Source organism: Lonchura striata, chromosome 18 (assembly GCF_050655825.1).
Source record: "Lonchura striata isolate lonStrDom1 chromosome 18, ASM5065582v1, whole genome shotgun sequence".
Taxonomy (NCBI): domain Eukaryota; kingdom Metazoa; phylum Chordata; class Aves; order Passeriformes; family Estrildidae; genus Lonchura; species Lonchura striata.
In genome coordinates, this window is record NC_140720.1 from 14,974,654 (window position 1) to 15,001,722 (window position 27,069).

Genomic DNA, 27,069 nt, shown 5'->3' on the forward strand with positions numbered 1-27,069 from the left:
GACCAGGTAAAACAGGTGAAGAGCAGCCACAAACCTGTGTTGGCATCACTGGTGTCTCACTGGTGTTTATGTGGGGGCTTGAACCCCATCTTCTCCCGTCCCCTTCCTCCTCCATCCTCTGCCCTCCCTCCCTGCTCCTGCACTGGGTACGAGCCTGTGTTGCTGTGGGAGCTGTGCTGGATCAGCCTGAAACACAGGGTTCCTGGTTTGTGGGGACCTTTGAATTTGGGTTTGTGGGGACCTTTGAACTTGGCTTTGTGTGAAAGCAGCAGGCAGCCAGGCCTGGCTGTGGCTCAGGGCTGGGCACAGCCTGGATGAGCACCCCCAGGAGCCACAGAGGTGCCAGGGTGTGCTGGGCTTGGTGGGACTCTGGAAGAGAGGGGAAAGAGCTGCCCAGAGGCAAAGCTTGGTGTGGTGTGGACAGGGTGGCTGGGCAGAGCCTCAGACCCAGATCTTTGGGGCTGGGTCTGTCCCAGAGCCTGAATCCTGCTGGCTGAGGCTCCTGGGCTGCTGTGGGGAGCTGCTGACCTCCCCTGCCATGAGCCCTCAGTGTTCTCCTGGGAGCCAGGGCCAAAAGTTTGCTGGACTGAGAAAATGTTGGACTGAATAAAATGCTGGGCTGAAAATGCTCTGAGAATTGCTGATTCCCAAACTGCTGCTGCCACCTCGGAAAACACTTGGTTGGCTTTGTCCCTGTGGGTTCTGCTGTTCTGTAGCATTTTAAACAGATGCTGCAAGGAGATGTTTTAAAATGTGCTTCAGTGGCTGCAGTGCACTCCCTGCAAGTCGTGTTCCCAGGCTTTTCCTGCTTGCAAAGTGCTCCCTGTCCCTCTGCTGGGAAGATGCTGCTGGGCTGTGTGAGCCCCAGCACTCTGGGAGCCAGGGCGAGGTCTCCCGTTCTCCCTCTGGGGCTCTGCTCTTTCCACCCTAAACTGGTTTTTCGAGTCATTTGTTGGAGGTGCCTCCATCTCTGCTGCTGCTGCTCACCTGCCTTCGGGGAGGAGCCTCGCAGCAGCTGCTCTTTACTGCAGCTCTGTCCTTCCATCCCCACACAGAGGAGCAGGAGCAGGGAGCCACCACAGCCGTGCAGAGCCCAGGACACCTGCCAGGACCTGGCCAAGATGTTCAAGGGGGTGGGCAAAAGCTCCCCAAGCAGAAGCTCCCCCAGCAGATGTTCCCCTGTCAAACCCAGCAAGTAAGTGTGAGCTCTCTCTGGCTGTGCTGTGTGACCCTGGGGGAGGACATGGGGTGGCTGATCTGTGGTTTTTCAGTGCCATCCGTCCGTGGAGCAGCAGAAGTTTGAGGTTTGCTGGGAGCTGATACCAAAATGTGCTGCCTGGCTGTTGTCCTGGTCTTGGGGGGCTTCGTGTTCCTTCCCACAAGTGTCCTGGGCTGTGTTCAGAGCTGTCCTCAGCCCTGTGCTCAGAGTTGTGGTCATTGAGCAGGGAGGTGCAAAGAAAAACCCTTTTTGGGCAGGTAGGAGCAGGGTAAAAGCAGCCTCTGTGCTTGGGTGGAGCGGGGTCTGCTCGGTGCTGAAGCAGATCCCAAGCTGGGTCTGAGATCCCGGGATTCCCTGGCTGTGTGAGGCTGCTGGGATGCTGCCCTGGGATCCCTGGAGGAGGATGCTCAGGTGGTGGAGAGGTGGGGATGGGTTTGCTGGTAACCCATCAGGGACAGGCCAGGTCTTGTCACTGAGTTTGCCTCTTTCAGACCTGCCTGGAACAGCCTGGTCTGGTGGAAAGTGTCCCTGGCCATGTCTTTAAGGTCCCTTCCAGCCCAAACCATTCTGTGGCTCTATGAAGAGTTCCCTCAGTTCTGAGGGGATGAGATGTGACTCCTCTGGGAGGGAGCCCTCCTGCAGGGACATCTCAGCCCTCCCTCCAGCTGCTTTATTAAATCAGGATTATTTTCCACCTTCCTCAGCAATTCTGCATGTTGTTGGTTGATTCCATGGGAATTCTCTGCCCTGGCGTGGTTGGAAGATGAGGAAGCAGCCAGGGGGGTTGTGCTGAGGAGGAGGGGACATGCAGGGTGTAGAGGGTGCTGGCCACATCTCCTGGGACCACCAGCAGCACTCCAGGACTCTGTGTGTGTGTGTGTGGACACCTGGGTGGTCACAACACGGTGCTGGCCCCCAAATGTGTAGTTTTGGGGGCCAAACCCCAGCCAGCCATCAGCCTCTGGGGAGGGGGAGCCGGGCAGGGCAGCAGGGCCTGGGGACAAGGTGACCCCTCAAAGGCTGGGGGTGCCCGGGGGGATGTCAGCAGCTGGACCCCTGCCATGGGAAGCTTCAGTGGAGCTGAGCATGCACAAACTCACCTCAGAGGCAGCTCTGGGGGCTCTCTGAACACCAAGCTTTGCCTGGGGCCTGCCTGCAGTGAGGCACCTCCCCAGCAGCCCGGGAGCTCTGTCGGGCTCTGCTTTATTCTGCTTTACTAATGCAGTCTCTCCACCTCCCCAGCCAGCTCCCAAAGCAGGCTGGGGATTTCTCGGCAGCCTGCAGAGGGTTTGGGCAGGCTGTGCCCCAGCATGAACCTCTCAGAATAACTGGAGCTGCATTCCAGGAAGACCTCAGAGCTCTTCCCTGTGCAGGATGGAGGCTGCAGCCAGGAGCACGGCAATTCCCGAGCTGGCTGTGCTTCTTTCAGGAGGCACCAACCATCAGACACAGCCTCATTCGCTTGGCCATGGCCTGGGGCTTGGTCAGTGCCCACAGGAGCTGAGAAAATGAAGGTGGATGAGTTGTCCTGGGAGCAGCCACCAGCACACGCCCTGCAGATGGCCCCAAGAAAATGCTGGTGGCCCACAGCTTGTCTTGGTGGCCCCAAAGCCTCAGCAGCAGCTGAGTTTCCCTGACTCTGGGGTTCACAGTGGACCCCCACAGAGGGCTCTTGGTCCCTGGGCTGTGGAGTTGAGCCTCCTGCCAGGGCTGTCTCACCTTGGTGGTTGCAGCAGCAGCAGAGGTTTGTGCCCGAGGTGGAGGCACTGAGGGGCTGAAAGGGAAAACTCTTGGGAATGTGGAATTGAATTGGATCTGGCTGGACTGGCTGTGCCTGGGTGTGATTCTGGCAAAGGAGGTGGATGGCAAGTCATCTCCTGGGATTTAAGTGTCTCCTGGGATTGCTGCTTTTCCCACCATCTCCCTCTGCTGCTCCCCAGTCAGTCTGGAGCAGTGTGGCCCCTGGGGACAGGCAGGGGGTCAGGCACAAACCCAGAACTGGCAGGGGTCAGGGCTGGGCTGCTGGGATCTGCTGGAAAATCAAAATGTGCCAGGAATTCTGCATGTGTCGGGGAGAGCAGACCCAGCTTTGGGCCCTGTGGCCATAAAGCACAGGAAGGGACAGAGGGGTCAGGGACTGCAGTGGCTGGAGCTGTGGTGCTGCCCCAGTGCCCTGGCAGGAGGGACAGGAGTGGGGACAGTCCTGCTGCTGCTGGGAGACACCATCCCCTCTGTGCAGCTGGACTGACCAGGAGGCAGAAAGTGGCAGGAGAAATGAACCAATTAATAATGATGATAATTGTGCTGTGCCTCTCCTAGGCATGAGGTGCCCTAGGGAGGAGGCTGCCCTGGCTCCTGAGCAGGAGGAGCTTGGCCCAGCCTTGCCCACAGCCATCCCGGGGCTGTGGCTGTGCCCTGCTCTGTGTGTGGGGTTGGACCCGAATTTGGGGGGCTGAGGGGTGTCCAACATGAGCTCGTGGCTGCCTGTATCCCACCTGATGCCAGGCTGCCTCTCTGCAGCCCAAATGTCAGCATGTTCATCCTGAAATGCAGGGCCCAGCCCTGGCTGAATGAGAGCTCCTGCCCAGGGGCAGCAGGGGTGGGCAGGGGGACACCCCGAGGAGGGGCAGGGATGCATCCCTTTCACCACGGGCTGTGTGGGTGGGTGTTTGCACAGATTCCTCTCAGCACAGCCCTGAGATGATGTTCTCCAGGAATCATCCCCACTTCCCTGAAAACCAGGCTGTTGGCAGCAGCATCCTGACCTCCAGCCTCAGGTGCTCCGTGCAGCACAGGATGGGATGGGCTGAGTCCCTGTGACCACGAGGTTGGTGACACCTTTTCTGTCCTTAGTTTTGTTGTGGCTTAAAGCAGATTCCTGTGCCCAGCCTCGGGAACTAAGGGATGGAGCGCCCCAGTGTTTCCAGTAGGAATAAACAGGATTTTGTTGATCTACCATCCCTGGGAAGGATGGATCCTCACTTCTCCCCTCTTGGAGCAGAACAGAGCTGTCCACAGCCACGAGACAAACTGGGACGGGCTCATCGCAGGACTCCCCATCCAGGCTCTGCGGGCAGGAGCGGGATTCGGGCAGAGCTGCCGGGGGACGTTCCCGGAGCTCCGGGAGAGGCTCGGTCCCCCGGGACAGCGGCCAGCCCCGCCCGTGACTCACTCGCATCTCCTCCCTGCGCAGGGAGCCCGGGCAGGAAATCTGGGTGGTGCTCGAGTATTTGCTCATGGGACACCACCTCATTCCGGGCGTGTCAGGGATGAGTGGGAGATTGTGTAAGCTCCTGGGGAGGGGGGACCCGAGAGCTGCCAGCCCGCTGCTCGCTCAGGTCGGCGGGGACCGAGCCCTGTGCCGCTCCCACCCTCCCTGAGCATCTCCCCGAGCGCTGCAGTTTACACGGGAAAGGGCAGGAGGGACGATGAACGGGATGTAGAGCACGGGTTGTAGCAGGGAATGCTGCTTTGGTGGTGATGGATGTTGCTGTCGAGGCAGGATGGGAATGAGAACACTCTGACTCAGAAGGCTGCTGAGAGTAAAACTCTGATTTATTCAAAATACACTGCTCTTTTATACAGAGCTTCATGAGGACCGATTCCTGAGAGCAAAATTCCCATTTATTCAAAATACACTGCTCTTTTATACAGAGCTTTGCAAGGATCAAATCCATTGGTTCTGAAGTGAAAACAACTAACAGCATTGGTGTAGAGTGCTTGATGCACAGTGATAGAATTTAACTATAAACAATGTGAAAAACAAGAGAGATAAAGGATTATTTACATTCTTTCCCAGCTCTTTCCCAGGCTTTTGCCTGGCTAGAAACTCTCAGTTTCTTTCTTTGACTGAATCTGAGACCCACAGATGGATGTGCTGCTTGGGCTCTGCAGTCCCCGGGGTGAGGCCCTGCAGAAGCAGAATTGCTGTTCCCTTTTGCCTCTCTGATGAGTGTTCCAGGCATGGCCAGAGATGTGCCAGCCCCAAACCCGGGGGCAGCTGAGAGCTGCTTTCTGCAGGCCCACGCTTGGGAAATGAAAAACAAGGGAGGAGCTGGGGAAAGGTGAGCAGGAGCGCTGGGGCTGTGCCTGCTCTGGAGCCACACGGGCTGTGCTCAGTGTGGGTTTGGCTTGGGATGGCCACAGCACTCCCTGGCACACTACAGTCACTTGGGGCTGCAATAAATGAACATCCCAGCATCAGCTCCAGCCTTTGGAATGAACCGTGGGACAGCTGGAGCAATGGCAGAGCCCTTAAGGGAGTAATATCCCCCATCCTTTGTGGATTCAGGGGGCTGGAAGGAAAGCACGTGGCTAAAGGGCAGATGTGGTGGCTCAGCTGCAGGACATCACCTTTCTCCTACCACCTTCTTCCACCAAAGAGGCACCAACCTGCCCTGGAGAAGTGTCCCCCACTCCAGCTGACCCCGCTGATGTCCCATGGTTGCTGCTCACTCTTTCCTCTCACTCTCAGCTGCCAGCACCAGCACGCCGTGCCCTCAGCCTCTGCTGCACTTTGTCCCACCAGCAGCATTCCGAGGCTCCATCCCGGTGCTGCTGTCCCTCCACACCCTCCTGCCCGTCCTGGCAGTGCTGTGCTCTCCCTGCCTGCAGGGCAGGGCTGGCAGTGTCCCCAGGGGCAGATGCTGTTGGGACCAGGACATGGGGACAAAGGTGGCACCCAGGTTTGTGCTTCCTTGTCTGCAGGGAGCCTTGGGAACCATCCCGTGCCTGGCTGAGGCTTTGGATCCAGCTGTTCCAGCTGGGGTGCTCATTCCCAAGGGTGCTGGTGGGACAAGGGCTGTGATGGCACCTTTGGTTGTGTGGTGGCACTGAGGTGACAGCAGTAGGGAATGGGGCGAGGAGGGCTGGTAGGTGTGCCATGCCTTGGGAAACTGGAGTCTGGGAATCACAGGCTATCCTGAGTTGGAAGGGATCCATCAGGATCATCGAGTCCAACTCCTGGCCCTGTGCAGGACACCCCAAAAATCCCACCATGTGCTGAGAGCATTGTCCAAACACCCCTTGAGCTTAGACAGGCTCAGCGCTGTGACCACTTCCCTGGGAGCCTGTTCAGTGCCTGAGCATCCTCTGGGTACAAAACCTTTTCCTGACATCCAACCTAAACCTGCCCTAACTCAGCTTCATGCTGTTCCCCAAGCTCTGGAAACACCACAACACCCTACAGCACCCAGAGGGGCTTGTGGTCTCCATAGCAAGTCCTTGTCTCCTGCAGCCCGGGCTCGGGGTGGCACTGGGCTCTGCAGTGAGAGCTCCACATGGAACAGATGGCAGCTCTGGGTGGGGCTGGAGGGCCACTGTGCCAGGGAAGAACCCCCAAACAGGGTGAGCACGTTGTGCTGCCTCTGCAGGGTGCTCCCCTGGCCTCCAGCTGTCTGTGGCTTTGGGTCTTCCAGCCCCAGACTGGTGCTTTTGGGAACCCTACAGCAGGTTTTGTCCCTTTTTTTCCCCCCTGTTGTTTTGTCCCCTCTGATGTTTTTTTTAAATCCACGCAAAGTTTTGAGCACCTGCAGCAAGGAGTTGTGCAGAGGGGCTGGGTGGTGACAAAATCCCAGCAGCAGACTCAGAACACAGCAGCTCTGGCTGAGGGCAGCAGCAGGCACTGACCACGTGTGTGTGTCCATGGCCTTGGCCACAGCTCAGGCTCTTTCCTGAGAGACCCAGTGGTCATGGGGGCATGGGTTGAAGGACCAGACCTAGGGGAGGGTCCTGGGCAGGGGTGGAGGGGGTGAGCTTTGCTTTAGTCACCATCTGCTTTGCTGTTCCCTCTCCCAGGTCCTCCACAAACGAGCTGGCCGTGCTCATCTCCCGCATGCAGACAAATGCTGACCAGGTGGAGAAGGACATCCTGGAGACTCAGTCCAGACTCAAGCAGGTCACTCGTGGCAGGGGGTGGTGGGAGGTGAAAGCTTTGCCTAGAAATGCAGTGTCTAGGACACCACCCAAACCCATGAAGAAGAAGGAGCAGCCTCCACCCTAAAACCTCCATCTTGCTCTCTATGTATTACTATATTCTAAGACCTTAAACTCTAAGTTTCCCACCCTGTGATATCACACACTTCTATTCAAACTCCACACCCCCAGTCCCAGCTCTATCATTCCATTTTGGAAGCTTCTCCACGGCCTCAGGTCAAATGCAGTGTTCTCTTGGGGGTCTGTCATTACAGGACATGAGAAAGTATTATGTGAGTTGTTGTTATTGTAAAGGTAAAAAAGCAAGTTTATTTTCTGATTCTAGCTTTATAGTTTTCTAAAGGTGACAGTGGATTGGAGAGTGAAAGTGTCACTTCTCTAACGACACTGGACAAGCTACTTAAGTCTATCAAATTTCTCCGCCTCTATGATGGTTGTAAAAACATTAAGTTATTTACAGAAAGTGTGTGGGAAAGTTTGTTACAAGAACATAAACTCAGAAAGCTTTAGAAAATCTTACTCAGGGTGACAGTGGTCAGTGCCTGCCAGCACAGAAAGCCCAAAACTCTCAGCACCCAGGACTCCAGCACTCAGGTGCCTGCTGTGTGCGTGCTGCTGCAGGTCTGGGGGCTGGCTCGAGGAGGGGAGGAGCAGACGCCCCACAGAGTCTCCCAACCCTGGGGCTGCATCCCGAGACCTCCCAGCTCCTTTCTGCTCAGTGCCTCAGGCTTTGCACAGCCCAGGCTGATGGCAAAGCCCCTGGTAGGGAGGGGGCTGGGCACCAGCGCTCCTCTGGGGCTGTTCTTAGGAGGATCTGGAGCTCAGTGTTGGCCAAGGAAAGGGTTGTGAGGTCTTGTGTGGTCCAACCGGGCTTTCTCCTCTGTCTTCCCGGCCTCCAGGATTCCAGCAATCACCAGAAGAACAAGGCTTTTGAGTTCCAGGCAGAGAATGCAAGGAACTTGAAGGAAGCTGAGATCCTGCTGAAGGATCTCTTCCTGGATGTGGACCGTGCCAAGAGGCTGAAACACCCACAGGCTCTTGAGATAGAGAAAGAGTGAGTACAGTGTGGGGAGAGGTGTGATGAGGGCACTGAGCAATTGGGAACCTCCTCAGGACACAGAGGACCAGTCCTTGCCATGAGTGGTAGTTTCACTCTTCTTCCCACAGAGTTTAGCCTTAATTTTTTTTTTTTTTCTGCCAATCTATTATAAAGGTATTGGTATGCAGGGTGGATGCCAGAGTGATTGCCCAAGAGGCCCCAGTCTTTTGGGAGCCCTTATAAAAGGTAATAGAAAAATGCAGAGCTAAAACATGGCCCCACTATCAGGGTAAATCCTTTTCCTCTGCCTTCCCTAAAAGAAATACCTTTAATTTGGGGCAAGCACAGAGCCAGAAGTGTGTGTTGGAGTGGGAGAAGAGCTTCAGCTGGCTTCTGGTGCTTTGCTCCCCTTCACTTCCAGCCCTTCTACGTAGAAACTGGGAGGGAAGTTTCCCAGTTGGGAGGGGACCTCCCTGCAGCATCCTCCAGGCAGAAATTCCTGAGCCATCCCTGGAGATGGAGAACAGCAGGACAAGTGCTGGACACTGCTGAAGGAGACAGCAAGACACCACTGGGTGTCTGCTTGCGGGTGAAATTTGGGCTCCACCGTGGTTCTCCTGCATCCTGAGTGACGCAGGGCCCTGTGCCTCTCCCCTGGCAGCATCCAGCAGCTCCATGAGCGTGTGACGCAGCTCTGCGCCGAGTACCGGGCCCGCTACGAGCAGCTGGACATCCCCGAGCTGGGGCCCAGGGTGGACTGGGCCAGGATCCTGGACCAGAAGATGGTAACAGCAGCTGGCTTTGGGTGCTACCTCCCATCTCCTGCCAGGCCACATAATGGTGGTGTTGTCTGTAGGGCTGTGCCAGCCACTGCGTGCTCAGGGATGTTGGAGGTGGTGGGAATAATTCAGTAATAATATAAAAAGAATAATATAAAAAGATGAAATAATAATATAAAATAAAAATAATATACATAAATAGAAATAATATAAATAAATATAAATAGTAATGTAAAATAATAAATATACATATCTAAATGAAAATTAATACATGCATGTTCAGCATAATGCAGGGATTTTTGGAGGTGGTGGGTCTAATTCAGTAATAATATGAAAAATATAGTAATATAAAAATAATAATATAAAAATAATATGCATGTTCAGCATAATGCTGGGATGTTGGACATGGTGGGAATAATTCAGTAATAATATAAAAATAATAATATAAAAATATAAAATAATAGTATAAAATAAAAAGAATATACATAAATAGAAATAATATTTAAAAATATAAGTACTATAATATAATAATAGTGTATAAATAATAATTATTCTGACTTGAAGAAAGACTCTCCTTCTACCTCTTCAAACCCTCTGGAGCACCCTCTGAATTAACCTCTTCAGATAAAGAGTTACCAGAGGTGGGATCAGGTGGAGGGTCCCGCTGTGGGATGAAGGGATGGAGAAGGGGATGTCTCCTAGGATTTTACAGCCCTGCCTTTCAGGGTTTCACACTGCAAGGTTTGGGTGTGTGGAGTTCTCAGCCTGGAGCCAGTTTGGATCCCCTGAAAGCTGCGTGGTAATGAAGTGCATCCCATGCACGTCACCATGGGCAGGGGTGGCTCAGCTCAGGTCGGTAACCCCGGGTGATGTGGTGTGGTTATCTTTGCCCCGTGTATGGCTGGGGAAATGGCAACCAGCAGCAATAATGGGAAACGACAACAAAAAAAAAATCCCCTCCCTTCCTCCTGGGCCGCTATCAGATACCAGATCTTTCCATGCCCTGCCTGGGGTTTCTCCCTGCAATGAAGCCTTTTGCTTTAGTGTCTGCCCTGACTCCTTTTGCACAGAAACAAGTCAATGCAGGGCAGTACGGCCCCGGCATGTCGGAGCTGGAGAAGCAAATAGCTGAGCACAACATCCTCCAGAAGGAGATCGAGGCCTACGGGCTCCAGATCAAGAACCTGCGCTCCGGGGTAAGGCCCCTCCGTCCCCTCCTGTCCTGTCCCGTCCCTCCCCTGGGACCCTGCTGGCCCTGGCACTGCTGGCCGTGTGTCCCACCTGCTCCTCCTCATGGTGAATGTCCACCTTTGTTCTGCAGTGGGCAGGGGAGGCCACCGAGGTGGCTCCTGGATGGCTTCTAAAGCCTAAAGCACATTCCACAAATCAGTTCATCAGCATCCACCACATGTTTTGCTAACAGCTTATATTTATCTCTCTTTTTTTTTTTTTTTTTTTGTTGTAACCCAGGATGTGGCAGATTTAAAAAGCCAGTACAAGGACTTGCTGGTAAGGTTCTCAGTGGTTTTGTGTGCAGATGGGGTCTTACAGCAGAGGAGCACCATCCCTGATGGGCAGGGAACGCCCAGTTCAGAACAGGAGCCACCCCTGGGCTTGCACAGTAGGGTTGTGTCCCTCATATCATCTCCCAGTTCCTTCCCTGCTTGGGATGAGTGTAAACTGAAAGAACTCTTGCTGTCCTTGGGGCAGTGCTGAGGGTGAGATCCATGTCTCTCCACTTCATGCTCATGGACCTGCAGTTTCCTCTGTGCCCGTGAGCACAGGGACCAGGAGGCACCAGGAACTCCAGCCCAGCCCACACACTGCTCCAAATCAGGGTTGCAAATGTGGAGGCTTGCCCTGATCCCAAACAAGGGCTCCAGAGAGGAAATGAGCAGCCAGAGCAAAGAGGTGGCCAGGAAGAAAGTCCTGGGTTTACCCAGCTAGGCCCATGAAGCTGATGCTGAAAATGGGATTTGTGAGAAATACAGCAGAGCTGGGCCAGCTCTGAGACTGCCCCAGGCACCAGCCCACACCTGGGATTCTGGTTAGACAAACATATCTTGTCTGTGAGGAGGGAAAGGGAACAGCAGCCCCATCAGATAAGACCAGTGGTAGCAGATTTCTCACCAAGGTTTCTGGGAACCTCCTGCTGGATGTGCAACAGGAGTGTGGTCCTGGGGAGGAAGAGGAGGAGGGGAAGGGGACTCTCCAGGCTGAACACTGACACTATCTGTCCTGTGTGTGGGCAGAAAGCTTCCATCTGGCGAGGGCAGAGCCTTGGCAGCCTCTACCACCACCTGCAGGGCTGCACCAAGGAGCTGAGCTACCTGACAGAGCAGCAGACCAAGATCCTGAAGCAGGACTGGAGTGACCAGATGATGGATGTGCAGAGCGTGCGCCGGGAGTACGAGGTGAGCCCTCAGGGGTGGCAGCGTGGCCAGGAAAGGCTGGCCAGGATCTGCAGGCTGCATCCCAGCCTCCTCCAGCAGCCCTGAGCATGAGGCTTTCCAAAAGAGAGGGGAAGAGCCATGCCAGAGCCATGCTGGAATTGGGAACGAGCTGCTCTGTGTGACCCCTCGGTCCCCTGAGCTGGCACGTGGGATCAGACATTGCAGAGCTTTCCATGGAGAGAGAAGGGAAGGCACATCAGCCTCAGTGCCTGCCGTGTGCTGGGACACAGAAAAGGAGAGGGATAATTGCATAGGAAAATGCTCTTTGAACAAAAGCCCTGATGCTTTCTTCTCGTTATTGGACATTAAATGAGTACACAGAAGCTTGGTAAGTTCAAAAGAGAAAAATACCTAGTTTTATTCAAACATCTGGTATTTATAGAATTCCAAAGAATTCCTGTGGATTGGAGGATGGAATTACCACCTCTCCAACCACACTGGTCCAAAGATCAATCAGTCATTTCTCTCCACCCACAGAGAAATATGTAAACTATTCTATTTATATATGAAATTGTGTGGGAACTCTGACTCTCAAATATGTAAACATTATCAGAAGGCTAAAGAAGTTTTATGAGAACTTTAAAACTTTCAAAATAACTAGAAAAAAAAAAAACCTAACACTTTTAAAAATCAGGGCAACATTTTCTGGGGCCCACATGTGTCTAATTTGTTTTAGCTCTGCCTAGCCCCTTCTGTTTTCAAAAACAAACAAGCAAGGATGTCTGTGCTTTGGGAGCCTTATCTCTGCTATCTTTGGTGCCCCAGGAGAGCACTCTGTGCTCCCTGCGTGCTCCCAAGGTCAGAAAGTTTCTTTTCCCCTCCAGGATTTCAAGTCCAATGATCTGCTCAGCCAGGAGGAGTTTGTGAACCACCTTCAGGACGATGGGGACAGGATGATGGAGCTGAAGCACCCAGCCATCAAACCAATCCAGGTAGGGAGAGGGGGTCTCTCCCCAGCCCCGTGGGACAATGAGAGTGTTTCTGTGCCTCGGGTGGTGGGTCAGAGGAGGCTCCTTCACCTCTCCCTGCAGTTGTGTTACTCCTTCCTTCCACACTGTGCTGCAGCATCTTTCTGCCTGCTCCAGCCCTACAAGGAAGCTGAGGGAAGTGCAGAGTCTTCATCCTTTGCAAAACTTCCAGGAGATAGGGCCAACATCTCTGTGCTGGGACCAGCCCTCTCTCAGGTGCTCACACACATCTGTGCAGCCACCCTCACACAGCCCAGCTGGGACATGGTGTCACTTCTCCCACGTGAAAGCAGCTCCCATCCTCCAAGGCTGGATTTCCAAGCTTGCAGATGCAGTGCCAGGCTATGGTGGGCTCAGTCCCCAGCACCCCTGGAGCTGAGACCACCTGAGAAGTGATGGCTGCTCTGGGTGAGCCAGGTCCTTCGCAAGGGGTGTCCTCACTCAGGCAGTGCCTGGGCACAGCTTTGTCCCTTCTCTCCCTCTGATCTCTGGGACTTCTGAGGAAAGGAGACCTGTGGTGGGAGAGGTAGGACCAGCTGGAACCCACTGAGATGTGCTCTGTCCCACCACAGGCTCACCAGGAAGCCTTGAAGAACGAGTGGCAGAATTTCCTGAATCTCTGCATTTGCCAGGAGAGCCAGCTGAAAAGTGTGGAGAGCTATAAGAAGGTAAAAAGCAAAATCATGGGTCGTGGCTCTGCAGGTCAGGCCAGAGTGGGCAGGCTGGGAAGAGAGACAGCAAAGGGGTGAGGATGGGAGACCCTTTGCTTGCACCTAATAAAGATATTTTGGGGAAATGCCCCCCAAAATGGAATCTTTTAGAACTGAGACCCCCCACTGGACTTGGAGACAGTGATGTCCCCCCATGCCTGACTGTTTCCCTTCCCACACCTGCAGTTCCAGGATGATGCTGAGGCTGTGAGCCGCTCCCTGAAGAAGATGAGCTCTGACCTGGACACCAAATACAGCAAATTCAACAAAGACAGCCCTGGGGTGGTGTCAGATCTGCTGCTTCAGCTGGAGGTGGGGCCTTCAGGGCTGGTGGCACCAGCCAGACCTCAGGGCAAATCCAAAGTTAAAAACTCCCCAGTAAATGACAGAGGGGAAGGGGTGGGGGAATCATCCTACAGGGATAGCTCACCCCAGCTCTGTGCTAGGGAGGGGGAAGCCCAGAAGATCCACGCTGCTCATGCTGCCCTGAGATGGCACTGTCCCCATCAGTGACACAGAGCCAGGCCCCAGGGCACCCTCAGAGTAAAGGAGAAGTGCAGGAGAAGCCATGTGTTGTCCCCAACATAAGACACTTGGATTAGAGGGCCTGGCATCCAAGCAGGGAAAGATCCTCCCATCTCCTCAGCACTCTCATGAGCCAAGGGCAAGGGAGGGAATAAAGAAATCTGACCTCAGGGGTGAGATGCAGATAGGAAAGGAAGATTTGCCTTGGAGAGAGGGAGAGGACACGTTCACCATAGTATCTTCCCAAGTATGCAACACATTTGGCTCTCAAACATGCTGGAATCTGGGTACTTTCTGACACTGGAATGCAGCCACCTCCTGGCAGGAGCTCCATTTCTGAAAAGGAAAACTCCTTCAGGATATTTGATATGAAAGTGTGGGTTCACCTAAGGTTAACCCAGGCTCAATGGCAGATGTGTGAACAAAAGAAACTGAGCAGTGTTGGCAGTGGAAAGGGGAAGAAGGGATGTGGAGGGATCGAGAATGGAGAAACCCCTGACTCCACCTCACAAGGACAGATAACTGGTCCCAGCATACCTGCTGTAGTGTGACCCTCCCCTTCCTCCTTATCCAAACCTGGCCACAACCACCGTCTCCCCTGCTTTGTCTAGAACGAGGAGAAGGCGTTGAAGCAGGCAGAGAAGAGCATCACTGACCTGAAGAGAAGGAGCAAAGAGATCAGCCCCCTGAAGCTGCGCAGGACTCGTCCCTCTCAGCCCCTCACCCTGGACACCCTCTGCGACTGGGATGCTGGGGAGGTGAGGGCAGCACCCTCAGAAGGGACAGAGAACTGGATTCTTCCCTGGTTGCTCCAGAGCTCGGCTCTGTGGCGTGAGGAACTGTCTTGGGGCCAGAAGTCCAAGCCTTTCACCGGGTTTTGTGTCCCCTCCCAGGTGCAGCTGACCAGAGGGGACAAGTACACTCTGAAGGACAACAGCAACCCGGAGATGTGGGTGGTCCAGAGCAGCACTGGTGTGGTCCAGGAGGCACCTTCTGCTTGTTTCTCCATCCCTCCTCCTGACCCTGAGTCCATAGACAAGGTCAATAGGTGAGTCTGCAGGGACCCAGAGAAACATTTAGACTCTCTTGGATCATAACCAGCCTGACTGCAGAGACACAGCACCTGGGGACAGGCCTCTTGGCTAAATCTCTCCTGGAGAGGGATTTTTCCTGCACCCAGGTATCTCATCCAGGTGTCTACCATTCCTCAACCTCCCTGCACACTGCACAGACCTCACTATCAATGAGTTTTCTGGCAGTCAGGCTTGATTTCTTCACCCAAACATGTGACTTGCATAGGTTTGACTAAATTCATTGCAGAATCAGTCTGGAGCTTGGGACTTGCCAAACAGGACAGAGTTATCTGTGGTATCTGCTCTCAGCCAGCCCCAGCTGGAGCCTGAGCAGGGCTCCTTGAGCCTCTGTGTGGCTTTGCTGCCTGCCAGCTCCCACAGGAAGGGGTGGTGGTGCAGGGAGCTTGGCACTGCCTCCTTAATCATGGCCCCAGGTGTTTGGGTAAATCAGGGCTGCTCAAGTGCTGAGGAAAGGCCACAGCCCAAACTTGGAGCTCTAGAGGCATGCCCAAAGTGGGGGCTTGGGTGTGATTGCTTCATTGTGTTCCTCAGTGTGTATCCCTCTTCACACATCCCAGACTACTGAATCCTTTGGATATATGGGTTTCAGGAGTGTTTTAAAACAGAAATTCAATTCCTCTGCACAGAGGGACAGCCCTCATCTGACAGCAGCCAGGCAAGCTGTGAATTGCTGGTTTTAGCACAAGTGTTTATTTGGAACAGTGCACAGCAGGGATGAGAACCAGCCTGGCCCTTCCTGCTCCCCCTCCTTCTGGTTCCATGAGTCTTTTCTCACCCAGAAATATTTTTTGGTCCTTCCAGCTCTGGCAGATCCCAGCCCTAATTTCATGAGGCAGGAACCATCCTTACAAGTGAGACATGGCATTTCTAGTGCAGCAGCCACTTGTACTTGCTTCCTGCAAGGCTGCAAAGCACTGCAACCGTATGAAACACATTTCCAGCTTTGATAGCTTCTGCTGAGAGTTGGAAAGATCTACTTCCTTGAGAGAACTCAGCTGCTCTTGCTGCTGGTCCCTTTCCTAAGGGACATCTCTGAGTTACGACGGGCTGCAGGCTCCCAGCCTGTGAGGACACCTTGCCTTGCCTTTGGGGACACCTCCCCAGCACAGCCATGGAGCTGCTGCTGCTGTGCAGGGCTCTGTCAGTGCCGTGTCCCTTCCTGGCTGCTGATGCCTTTCTCTGCTCACAGGTTGGAAGGGGAGCTGAACACGGTGAAGCAGAAGCGAGCAGCGGTTCAGAGCACCCTGAGACGCAGCCAAAAGGAGCAGGTGCAGCCCAGCCAGCAAGGTTTGTCACCTGGAGAGTCCAGCCCTCTCCAGAGGCAGCTCTGGAAACAAAGCACCCACCCAGGGTGGGCCGAGCACCTGCAGCTCACACACAGACACTTGCAGAGGTCCCTGTGGGAAGATGCCTTCTCCTCCATGGCCAAGAAAGCTGGCAGGATAACCTGACTCCTGTCTCAGCAGTTCACCTAAAGTCTGCTGCCCTTCTCAAGCCTCTGAGCTCCATCAACAGCTGAAGGGTATTTAGGATTTCAGGGGGATGTGTATATACAGAAACCTTAATTAAACCTGCTTTGTAATCTAGATCCCTTGCAGTTGTCTTCCCTAGCTGGGGGCTGTGGGATGAGAGGGTGGCTAAATCCCAGCCCTGGGTTATCTGTGCTATTCCCACAGCTGCAGTTCAAAGACTCCCAGCAAAGCTGAGAAGGGATGTGTCTGCACATGGCTTTGTCCCTCCTTTGGAGCTGTGGCTCACCACAGCACAGCTAAAACCTGGGCATTAACCTAAGCTATGTCTCACTGCAGCTGTGTCCAGGAACCCTCCAGCAGTCCAGGATGATCCCCAAGCTGACCGGCTCCTCAGCAGCCTGGATCGTGTTGGCAAGGACCTGGTCCAGGTAGAAAAGGAGGTCTTGAACCGAGTGAGGTCTCCTGTGAACTACAGCGACCCTACAGATGACCTTGGCAGGAGGATCAAGCAGCAGCAGGTGAGCTGGAGCAGTTTGGTAGCTCTGTGTCCTTGGCCCAAAGCAGGACAATGTGGAAATAACACTGGAGAGGACAGCTGGTGCTCCAAAGGAGAAAACCACACTGCAGATTTAAGGGTTTCAGGCTGGCTTGAACCCTTGAAATGGGACTAAGTGAAACTCTCAGGAAATGCAAGCCCTTCCCTTGGCTCTGGAACAAGAGGGTCCATTCATTTCAGAGCTGTGCTCCAGGTGCCAGTCCTGGGAATGCTGTCACCCTACACTCGAGTCTGTAACAAAAAGACTAAGGAATAAAGGGAATTAATCCAAGGGCCAGCTTTGTCTCACCTGATGGGAAGTACAGACTCGTAAATGTCAGTGAGACATTGTCAGTGCCCTGAAGCCCCCCTCCTTTCCTCTGGGTCAAGGTCTGGGTTTGCAGTATTTCAGCTTGTTACATCTTCATCTGTGGGTATTTATCTGGCTCTGGCAGCAGGATGGGCTCAGGCAGGTAGGTTTTTTCCATCTGCCTGTGTGGATCTCTTTCCCACACCCTGCCACTGCCAGACAGACACAGTCTGGATGGGCTGTGCCCCAAGGGGCACCTCCTTATGAGAGGGGCACCACACCCTGAGCCCCACAGCCAAATCCACCCCTGAGGGAAACACATTTCCACAGCAGCACTGCTATGGCTGTGTTGGGTGACTGTGCTTCCATCTGGTGTGCCAGGAAACAACAAAGAAACTTGAGAACCTGGGGGCAGCCAAGGATGCCTTGCAGAAGGAGTGTGAGACCTACCTTTCCAAGAAACCCAGCAGCACCTCAGCCTCCCAGCTCCCTGTCACACTGAATGCCCTCAGGAGCAAATACAACGATGTCAATATGCTCTCCAGCCTGTACAACGAGAAGTGAGTGATGGGGATGAGGGAAGGAAGTGTCCTTGCACAGGTGTGCCAACACAGAAGCATGACAGGAAATGCTTTTGATCTATATGAGTGTTGGCTGAGGTCCAGCACAGGCTGGAAACCTCCCATCCATCATCAAAGGACTCCTCTGAAGGAGTTCCTGTGTGTAATTCGTGAGGAGATCCCCTCACTGTGGAAAATACACCACAATGGGTGTGTGCCCCAGCCCTGCTGTGTGGTGAACTGCAACACATCTGACTTGTGAGCAGCATGACAGGGGTGTGAGTGCACCTTGCTTGTTCTCTGACATATTGCAGAAGCTCTAATTTTAAGTAAGGTTAAACATCAAAGGGAGAAAAGAAGAAGCGTGGGGTTTCTGTAGCTAACCTCGTCCTTCGTTTTCCCCTTTCCCAGGGCTAAGGCTGCCCTGAACCTGGAGACTCAGATTGAGAACACAGACAAGATTGTCAGCACGTTTGAGGCCAAGCTGGCTCAGGACAGCATCATTCCTGCATCCCCCAATGCCCTGCAGGATCGGGCCAATGACCTGCAGGTAGGGGAACATCAGGCTTCTCATTAAGGGGGGGATCCCTGAGCTCAGGGACCAGTGTGGGAGGAAGTGGATTTATTTGAGCACCTTGAGGCACCAGCAATGAAATATTTTTGAGGACTTTTTCCTTGAATGTTTAATGTTGATGTTGCAGGCTGACCTGCTCTCACTAAACAGCAAAACACCCTGTCCCTCCCTTTGCAGTCCCTAAAATGCATCATGACCCCCTTAGCATCTAATCCCTGTTGCTCTGCTTCACGCCTCTCCCCAGTCTTTCCTGCTCCCAATCTCCTTGCCCCATCCTTGGCACCCACAGTGACCTGATGTTTTGCCTTCCCCAAAACTTCTCGGTGCCACATTGCTTCCCAGCTTCCCTGGTGAATAAGCCTCACTGCTCCACCTCTTCCACCTCACTCAGAGAGCCTGACCAGCCCCCAGTGCTGCCCAGACAGTGACACGTCAGGGAGGGTGTTTGGTGCTGCTCTGACTGATGCAAACACAAGGTTGTCAGAACTCAAAATGTCCCTCAGACATTTTTGGATGTTCCAGGCCCAGGTCAGAAGCATCTGAGACCCTGGCAGGCAGCTGCAAACAGCTGTGATTTTGGGTTTGAACCATGGAATGATTTACCAACCTTGCAAGAAGAACAAGAAGTCACAAAAGTTTAGATATTATAACAGAAGTAGTCACAAAGTAGAGGGAAGAATTTTTGAGTGTTGTACCGGGGGGTTTTGGTTTTGTACATAGGGTCAGAGGTTTTAAGATGGAGGGATTTGGGCCTGCCCTGTCCTTCCTCTTTCTCCTTCCTTACCTCCATGTTCTTGGTGATGTTGGCATTCACAGATTGATTTAGAAGAGAAAATCACCATTTAATGTAGGTAGAAGATATTGGGGGAAAACTGTAAACATGTAACATGTAATGTACCATATAAAAGATAGAAAAGCACCATTTAATATAGGTAATAGGCATTGGGGAAAAACTGTAACCATGTAACATGTAATGTCCCATATAAAAGACAACAGCAGCCCTGGCGGGGAGAGAAGAAGCAGTCGGGGTCAGAGAGGATGTCAGGGTGTGTGTGTGCCTCTGCCTGAGCTCTGAGCAAACCACAGCAGCTCGAGAAGAAAATCTTTTAGATAACTTGCAATAAACTGCCTTGAGACCAAACAACAGAAGACTTCTGAGCTTTTTTTTGAAAGCACAGGTTGGAGGAGAGATTTTTCCACCACACGGAGCCACTCCCGACCCAGGGTGAGCTCCGGTGTCTTTTTTTCTCCCCTGCAGAAGATGAGGCGGGACCTGGTGGCCCAGGAGGGCTGTGTGCTGAAGCTGAACCGGGGGCTCAAGGATGCTGAGCACAGCTGCAGTGCTGTGCAGAACAACTTCCAGGAGTACTGCCCCGACCTGCCCCGGCAGAAGCGGGAGGTGCAGCTCCTCAACGATCGCTACCACGCCGTGGCCGACCAGCTGGATCAGCGGTGAGGACCTGTGGGGGCATCTCTGCTCCTCTCAGCTAAGGTGGACTGGGGCAGGGGTCAGAGCCCTGAGTATGTTCTTCATTGCAGGACCCTGTAATGCTGAGGACCAGGTGTGTCCTTCTGTATAGTTGTCACCTTCCTGTTCACAGCACAGGCTTTGAGCTTCCAGAGTCGTGCTCCCCACTCAGGCATCAGTTGTCACCTCCTCATTCTTGTTATCTTGGTGTTTGTTGTGGTGATATTTTCATCTTTCGTCTTCCTTCCTAGAAACTTGCACATGAATCTTTGCCCTTCCCCTTAACATTCCTGTCCACTTTTGTGCTGGCAGAGAGAAGACCCTCAGGAACATCAGCCTCACCTACCAGCAGTTCCAAAACTCCAATGAGAACCTGATGTTCTGGATGAACAACCTGCCCAAGCACCAAGTGAAGACCACTGATGGGCCAAGCCAGATCAATTACAAGCTGCAGGCACAGAAGGTGTGTTCCAGGGCAAGAATAATCTTTAACTTTACAGGGATAGGGCAATTTGCTTGTGAACAGCACATGCAAAATATTACCAGCCAGCTCCTGGTTGTGTGCAACCCCACCACAGTGAATGAACTAGAGAAGGATTGCAGGATTGCAGCCCACAGATGGTGTTACCTGGTGTATCTCACCTTGCTGGGTTTATCTATAGTACTGGTGTCCTCATCTGTAGAAATCTTCTCCATGGAGAGGACACTTTCAGATCCTGCAATGTTGCACCTCGGGCTGAGATTTTGTATCCAAGTCCTTCATTTTTCTCTCTTGAGCAGACTCTAAGCTCACTAGCTCAGACAAGGAGTTATGGATGTCTCTGCGTTGGCTGCTATTTATCTTATTTGTGATAAATCAGTGTGGGAAGTCCTGGGCAAGTTATAGCACTTCTGAGATCCCCTAAAACCCTTGAGACTCTTCCTAAATCCCCTTGTTCCCACCATTCCCTCAGCTGAGCTGATTCTCTAGGCTGCAAGGGTATTACTGGGCAGCTGGATTTCAGTGTGTCCTTAACACCACGTGTGTCTCCTGCAGAGGCTGGTGGAGGAGATCCAGGGCAAGGAGCCCGAGAGGAACGCCCTGGTCAGGCTGTCCCAGAACGTGCAGTCCACACTCAATGTAAGCATGGGTTTTCCCATTTGTCACTCCCCTAGCATTTCACCCAAGAGATCCCACCTGATTCTCATGTGTCTGCTCTGAACAGGACTATGAGCTTGAAGCAGGCAAATACAGCTCCTCCCTGGACCCTTCCCTGACCGACTCCGCTGCCAAGAGGCTGCGTGTGACCCCCCTGCAGGAAAGCATCCAGGCCCAGGTAAAATGTTAATCTGAAGACACAGAAACCATTCTCCAGCACATTACCCATACCCCAGTGTCCTCTGCAAGGCCTTAATCCACTCTTACAGCCACCACTGATTATGGTCCTAATCCCAGAGTCAGAGTGCTCAGGGATCCTTTGTCCCTGGGGCAAAGCAGCATGTGACAGATCCTGAATTAGGGCTGTGCCTGGAACCTTGGTTGAGATTGCTGATGTTGCCTCCTCACCACATTGTCTATGAAGATAAAACTTACAGGGTAGGTGTGTGGGGAGAGGAAGAAGCCAGAGCTCCTCTGAGCTCTTCCCAGTTATGCCCCAGTTCTCCTGCATTGCCTTGAGGCTTTTGCCAGCTGCTCTCCATCTGTGAATTTGGAAGACTGGGCCCTGTGTAGGCCTGCAGGCATCTAACAGGCATTCAAATAACAGGGACAGGATCTCCTGTAGGAATCCTCACACTCTGTATCTCTATAAAGAGTCAGATGGGAAGACACTCATCCCTAGAACTGTGACATACACAAAACTGGCGCAGGTGAAAGGAGGTGTGGCAGAGTCTGGGTGAGGGCACAAAGCTCTCACCACTCTTTCTCTTGCAGGAAAATGATGTCACCAAGCTCTACATGGAGCTGGCAGCAGAAAACAAACAGCAGCTCAGCCGGCTGGAGTTTGCTAAGAAGATTGTTGAGAAGGTACCAGCTCACAGCTCACTGCAAGATTGGGGCACTCTAGACTGGGGTTCAAATCTGCTCAGCCTGGGGCTCCCCCACTCCTCCCTGAGTCTCCACATCCAGGTGTGAGGAATGATAGGAAAGGAAACCTCTCTGAGAAAAAGACCACAAGAAACCACAGTTTCACTGACACTGATCTTGGGTTGTGACTCCCATCACCTCTGGGGGCCCTTGGCTTGTTACTGAAGCTATAGTTTATGCTTGGGAAAAAAAAATATTAGGGCTTTTAAGTCCAGTTCTCTTAGCCATAGCTAATCGACCATCACAGACTGAGAATTTCAGATTTGTTTGTGGGTGTAGCTGGAATTTAGTGGTCACAACCTTCTGGAAACACTTCAAAGCAACAGGACTTTTGTACCTTTCTAAGGTTTGAACTACCTGTAGGAAAGATTTCAGAACTGGGTGACTTTCCGTGGGTTCAGGAAACACAAGAGATTAAGCTGGGGACTGGCTGTGATGCTCTCCCTTGGCTGAAGATACAAGAAGGCAACACAGAGCACCTTTGTGGGCTGCTGCAGCACCTCCATCTGAAGGGGAAGACCCAATTTCTAAAAATTCATTTCCCACACCACCAAGTCAGTTGCTTGAGATGATGGGATTGTGCCCTCACTTTCCATTTACAAACAGCCTTATTTGAAAACTGCCTGAGGATTCTGTGCCACTTTTTTCTCCCACTATGCCATGTCATTTAAAAGATCTCTGAGTCACCTTAAAAGAGTGGCTTGGTTTGCCTGCCTTTTTTTTAAATTATTTTTTATTTTTTACTTTGCAGAAGGAAGTGCATGAGGACATTGAAGCTGTACATGAGCAAACCCAGAAAGCTGAAAATAAAATGAAAACAAGCAGGGAATCTGAGGGGTTGAAACTGCAGCTGGAGGAGGAAAGGAGGAAAGTGGCCAGGATTGAAGAGGACCTGGAGGAACACAGAAACAAGCTGCTGATGTTAAAAACTCAGAAGCCCATTGAAAGAGTGGAAGAAAAAGAGGTGATTGAATACTACAGAGACCCACAGGTGGAGAGCAACCTGTCTAGGATGGTACAGCAGATTGAAGAGGAAGGCAAAAAGAGGCAGAGCCTGCAAGAGGACATTGATGTGATGAGCCGTAAGCTTGCCCAGATGGAGAGCGAGAAGAAGGTCGCTCCTGCCCAGCTCCTTACCAAAGAGATCACAAAAATTGAGAAGGATCCAAGCCTGGATGGCCAAGCAGCCAGTCTTCGTCAGGAGATCAAGCATCTCCAGGAGGAAAGCTTGGCTGCTGCTTCTGAACTTGAGCAGCTTAAGAGGGAGCTGCACATGCTGGAGCGAAAGCAGCCCAACATCCGAGAGAAGGTGGTGGTGAAGGAGCTCATCAAGCTGGAGAAAAACCCAGAAATGCTGAAGTCTGTTAGGACCCTGCAGTTACAAATCGATGATGAATCCTTCAAAAGGAAGTCTGCAGAAGAAGCAATAGTGAAAGTGAAGAACAAGATTGAGGAGGTGGAAAGACTGATTGAAACAGCAGAACCCAAAATTATTGTGAAGGAGGTGAAACAGGTAGAGCAGGACCCAGAGTTATTGAAAGAGACTTCCAAGCTGAAAACTCTGATTGAAGAAGAGAGGAGCAAAAACTTGATGCTGACAGGTGAGCTGGGAGAGCTGCAGACCCAGTACAGCATCGCAGAGAAGCAAAAGCCCAGGATAGAGGTAAAAGAGAGGGTCAACGAGATCTTCATGGTGGACCCTGAAACAGAGCGGCAGATTGCACACCTGAAAAGGGAACTGCAGGAAGTCACTCTGAAAAGGACAAAGATTGACAGCGAAGTGGAAGAGGCCTTAGCAGAGCTCAAAGTCCTCAGGTCACAAAAACCAGAGGTGGAGTTTAAGGAGGTCATAGAGGAGGTGGTGAAACATGAAAAAAGTCCAGAGATTCTCAGAGAAATTGATAGGCTGAAAGAGCAGCTCAATGAACTTGTGAACACCAACGGCAGGACCCAGGAGCAGCTCATTAGGCTGCAGGGGGAAAGGGATGAATGGAGGAGGGAGAGATCCAAGGTGGAAACCAAGCTGGTCAACAAGGAAGTCATCCGATATGAGAATGATCCACTCTTGGAAAAAGAAGCCGATCGCCTGCGTCAGGAGGTGCGTAACATGTCCCAGAAGAGGAGAGCTGCAGAGGATGCCATCTATGACCTGCAGAACAAATACATGCTGCTGGAGAGGCGGAAGCCAGAGGAGAAAGTGGTTGTTCAAGAGGTGATACTGACCCAAAAGGATCCAAAGCTCCGAGATGAGCACAGCAGGCTGAGACGTAGTCTGGATGAGGAGGTGAGCAACAGGCGTCGCCTGGAACGCGACGTGCAGCAGGTTCGTGTGCTGGTGGAAGAGCAAGAGAAGTTGCTCAACTTTCAGGAGGATCGAAGCAAGAGGCTTGCACTGGAGAAGGAGATGAGACAAATTACACTGAGAATAAAGGAGCTGGAGGAGAGCCCAGCCCCAGTGCAGGAAAAGATCATTATGGAAGAAGTGGTCAAGCTGGAGAAGGATCCAGTCCTGGAACAATCTGCCAGCAACCTGCGCTTGGAGCTGGACCGGGAGAAGATGGAGGTGCTGAACTTGCAGAGAGAATGCAAGAACCTGCAGGTGCAAGTCGATGTCCTGCAGAAAACAAAATCCCAGGAGAAGACCATCTACAAGGAGGTGATTCGAGTGGAAAAAGACAGAGCACTGGAGAGTGAACGTGCACGCATCTGGGAGCTGCTGAGCAGGGAGAGGGGGGCCAAGCAAAAGGTAGAAGAGGAGGTACGGCGGCTCCGGGAGAAGATCGAGAGAGCTGAAGGCATGAAGAGGACATGGGCTCGTGAAGAGACGGAGCTGCAGAAAGCCAGGAACCTGGCCATCCAGGAGAGAGCCAACTTGGAGAGTGAACTGCGGGAGCTGGAGAGGCAGAAGCAGCAGAAAGTTCTCTTCCTTCGTGAGGAATCCAAACTGCTCAGCCAGCGGACTGAGAATGACAGGCAGAAGAAGAAGCAGCTGGAACATGAGGTTTCCCTGCTGGAGGCAGACATCCTTAGGGAGAAGGACCACATCTACAACAAGGAGAGGTTAATTCGGGATCTCCAGTCAAAGGTCAACCGTGAAGAAATCAATCATGAGACCCAGATGAGAGAGACCAACCTCTCTACCAAGATCTCTATCTTGGACCCTGACACAGGGAAGGACATGTCCCCTTATGAAGCCTACAAGCGAGGTATCATAGACAGAGGCCAGTACATCCAGCTGCAGGAGCTGGAGTGTGACTGGGAGGAAGTCACCACCTTGGGCCCAAATGGGGAGATCTCACTTCTCCTTGACAAGAAAAGTGGGAAGCAGTATTCCATCGATGATGCACTAAGGCTGAGGAGGATCACAAAGGAGGAGTACCAACTGTATCGGGATGGCAAGATTCCCATCTCTGAATTTGCCTTGCTGGTGGCTGGGGAAACCAAGCCTCCCTCATCCCTCTCAATTGGCTCCATCATCTCCAAATCCCCACTCACATCACCCACCACCCACCAAACCCAAACCTTCTTCCCCCCAGCCTCACAGAAGGGCATATGTGATGACACATCCCCCATCGCTGGGGTGTACGACACCACCACCAACACCAAGTACAACATCAAAACTGCTGTTGCAAAGAAGCTGCTCGATCCCATGACAGCTCAGAAGCTCCTGGAAGCCCAGGCTGCCACGGGGGGCATCATAGACCTCATTTCCAGGGACCGGTTCTCAGTCCATAAGGCGATTGAGAGGGGGCTGATTGACAGGACCTACATGCAGAGACTCCTCAATGCCCAGAAAGCTTTCACAGGCATTGAGGACCCAGTGACCAAGCGAAGGCTGTCTGTGGGGGAAGCAGTTCAGAAGGGTTGGATGACCAAGGAGAGCGCTTTCCCCTACCTGCAAGTCCAGCATCTAACTGGAGGGCTCATCGATCCCAAGAAAACTGGTCGCATTCCTGTGCTAGAAGCTGTCCAGACAGGGATGATAACGAGCAACCTGGCAAATAGGCTCCAGGATGAGTCCAACTATGAAAAAGATCTCGTTGACCCTGTCACTAAAGAGAAGATAAATTACAAGGAGGCCATGGCTCTCTGCCAGAAGGATTCTCTGAGCCACCTGCTGCTGCTCCCGGCCGCGTCGGAGGGGTATCAGCGGTACCACCAGGCGAGCCGTTCCCCCAGGCTCTCACGGTTCAGGCACTGAATGAACCAAGGCACATACTGGGGCTGGTTCTTTCAGCAGTTCATCCCTTCAGAACACCTCTCCCTGTGGAGGCAGCAGGCTCACAGGAATGGAGCATCTAGCATTTAGGGCTGTCTACTCTTCTCTCTTAGCTACCTGCCTCCCAACACAGCTCGGCCGTGCGAGAAAGGAAACGTGGTCATAGGCCTGCCACAGAGGGGTCCCCACAGTCCCCAGAGATCAGCCCAGAGAGGGGTTGATTGTGAGAACTTCACAGGCAGTAGGTTAAATGTGGCTATGTACAGAAATCGGGGAGAGCCAGAGTGTTTTCCAGTTGGGTCATTCTGCATGCAATAAATATAGCAAGTGAGTGTCTGTGGCTGTGCTGTCTTTGTAGGCTGTGGCTGGAGGAACAGCTACTCCTTCCCCATGCAATCCCATGCCCTGCAGCCCAATCCACACAGGTTTTGTAGACTCTTGCTCTCCTTGATCTCCCACAGCAGTGAACCCCCTAAAGTGTCCTGCCTATGAGTCCATATTTTAAAATATTTTGTTCTATTTGTCTTTAAAACTGAAAACCAACAGGACTTTGCTTCCTGGTCATTTGGACACCTCTAAAAGAAGGACTTGAGCACCAAAGGGGTGCAGTCCCACCTAACAGTACTGGAAAATCTGCACCTGCTATTTCTTTAGGTGAACTAAAAGGAAGTTACTCCTTTATGTAACTTCCATCACTTAGTCCTTCCTGAAACAAGCAATTCTCATATGCCAAATGTTCTTTCCTATTATCTACCCTATTGTGGAGCATCCCCTGTGTTTATGGGATGAGAAAATTACTTTCTATTCGTATCAGCTGCTCTTTCTCCTCTCCCAGGGGCTCTTTTAGCTGATGGGATTCAGGAACTCCAACATACCCAAAACAATCCATGAGAGTAGAAGTTTTCTCTCCCTCCTTCACCCACCGGATCAGCAGCATAGCCTCTACTTCCATATAGCCTAGCTGGAATTTGAAGTCTGGGCTCTAGGAAGAAACTGTTCCCAGTCTGGCAGGCTCAGCACACTCAGCTCCCATGACCTTCCTAGTGGTAGGTAGTGCCCAGCATTAGTAATCTGTAAGAGCAAGTTTCCAGCCTGAGATCTGCCCAGGCTCTGTCCCAGGCTCTGCAGGGTCTCTGGTTATTGTC

General features: G+C 52.5%; 2 protein-coding genes across 2 annotated transcripts in view; one reads left to right on the forward strand and one right to left on the reverse strand.

The window, feature by feature from the left end:
• The window catches only part of LOC146765845 (uncharacterized), a 189,074-nt gene that overhangs the window by 117,175 nt on the left and 44,830 nt on the right, over nucleotides 1-27,069 (reverse strand). The gene's annotated exons all lie outside the window — the stretch shown is intronic.
• Nucleotides 984-26,260, forward strand: EVPL (envoplakin). Its single transcript, XM_021541697.3, has 22 exons — nucleotides 984-1,195; nucleotides 7,016-7,115; nucleotides 8,053-8,207; nucleotides 8,854-8,977; nucleotides 10,042-10,167; nucleotides 10,442-10,480; nucleotides 11,224-11,385; nucleotides 12,249-12,356; nucleotides 12,965-13,060; nucleotides 13,289-13,414; nucleotides 14,239-14,385; nucleotides 14,521-14,675; nucleotides 15,911-16,008; nucleotides 16,530-16,711; nucleotides 17,420-17,598; nucleotides 18,010-18,148; nucleotides 19,431-19,624; nucleotides 19,953-20,103; nucleotides 20,677-20,760; nucleotides 20,846-20,956; nucleotides 21,553-21,645; nucleotides 22,457-26,260. Exons 1-22 carry the CDS (start codon nucleotides 1,122-1,124, stop codon nucleotides 25,904-25,906), a joined length of 6,093 nt encoding a protein of 2,030 aa, XP_021397372.3. The 5' UTR covers nucleotides 984-1,121; the 3' UTR covers nucleotides 25,907-26,260.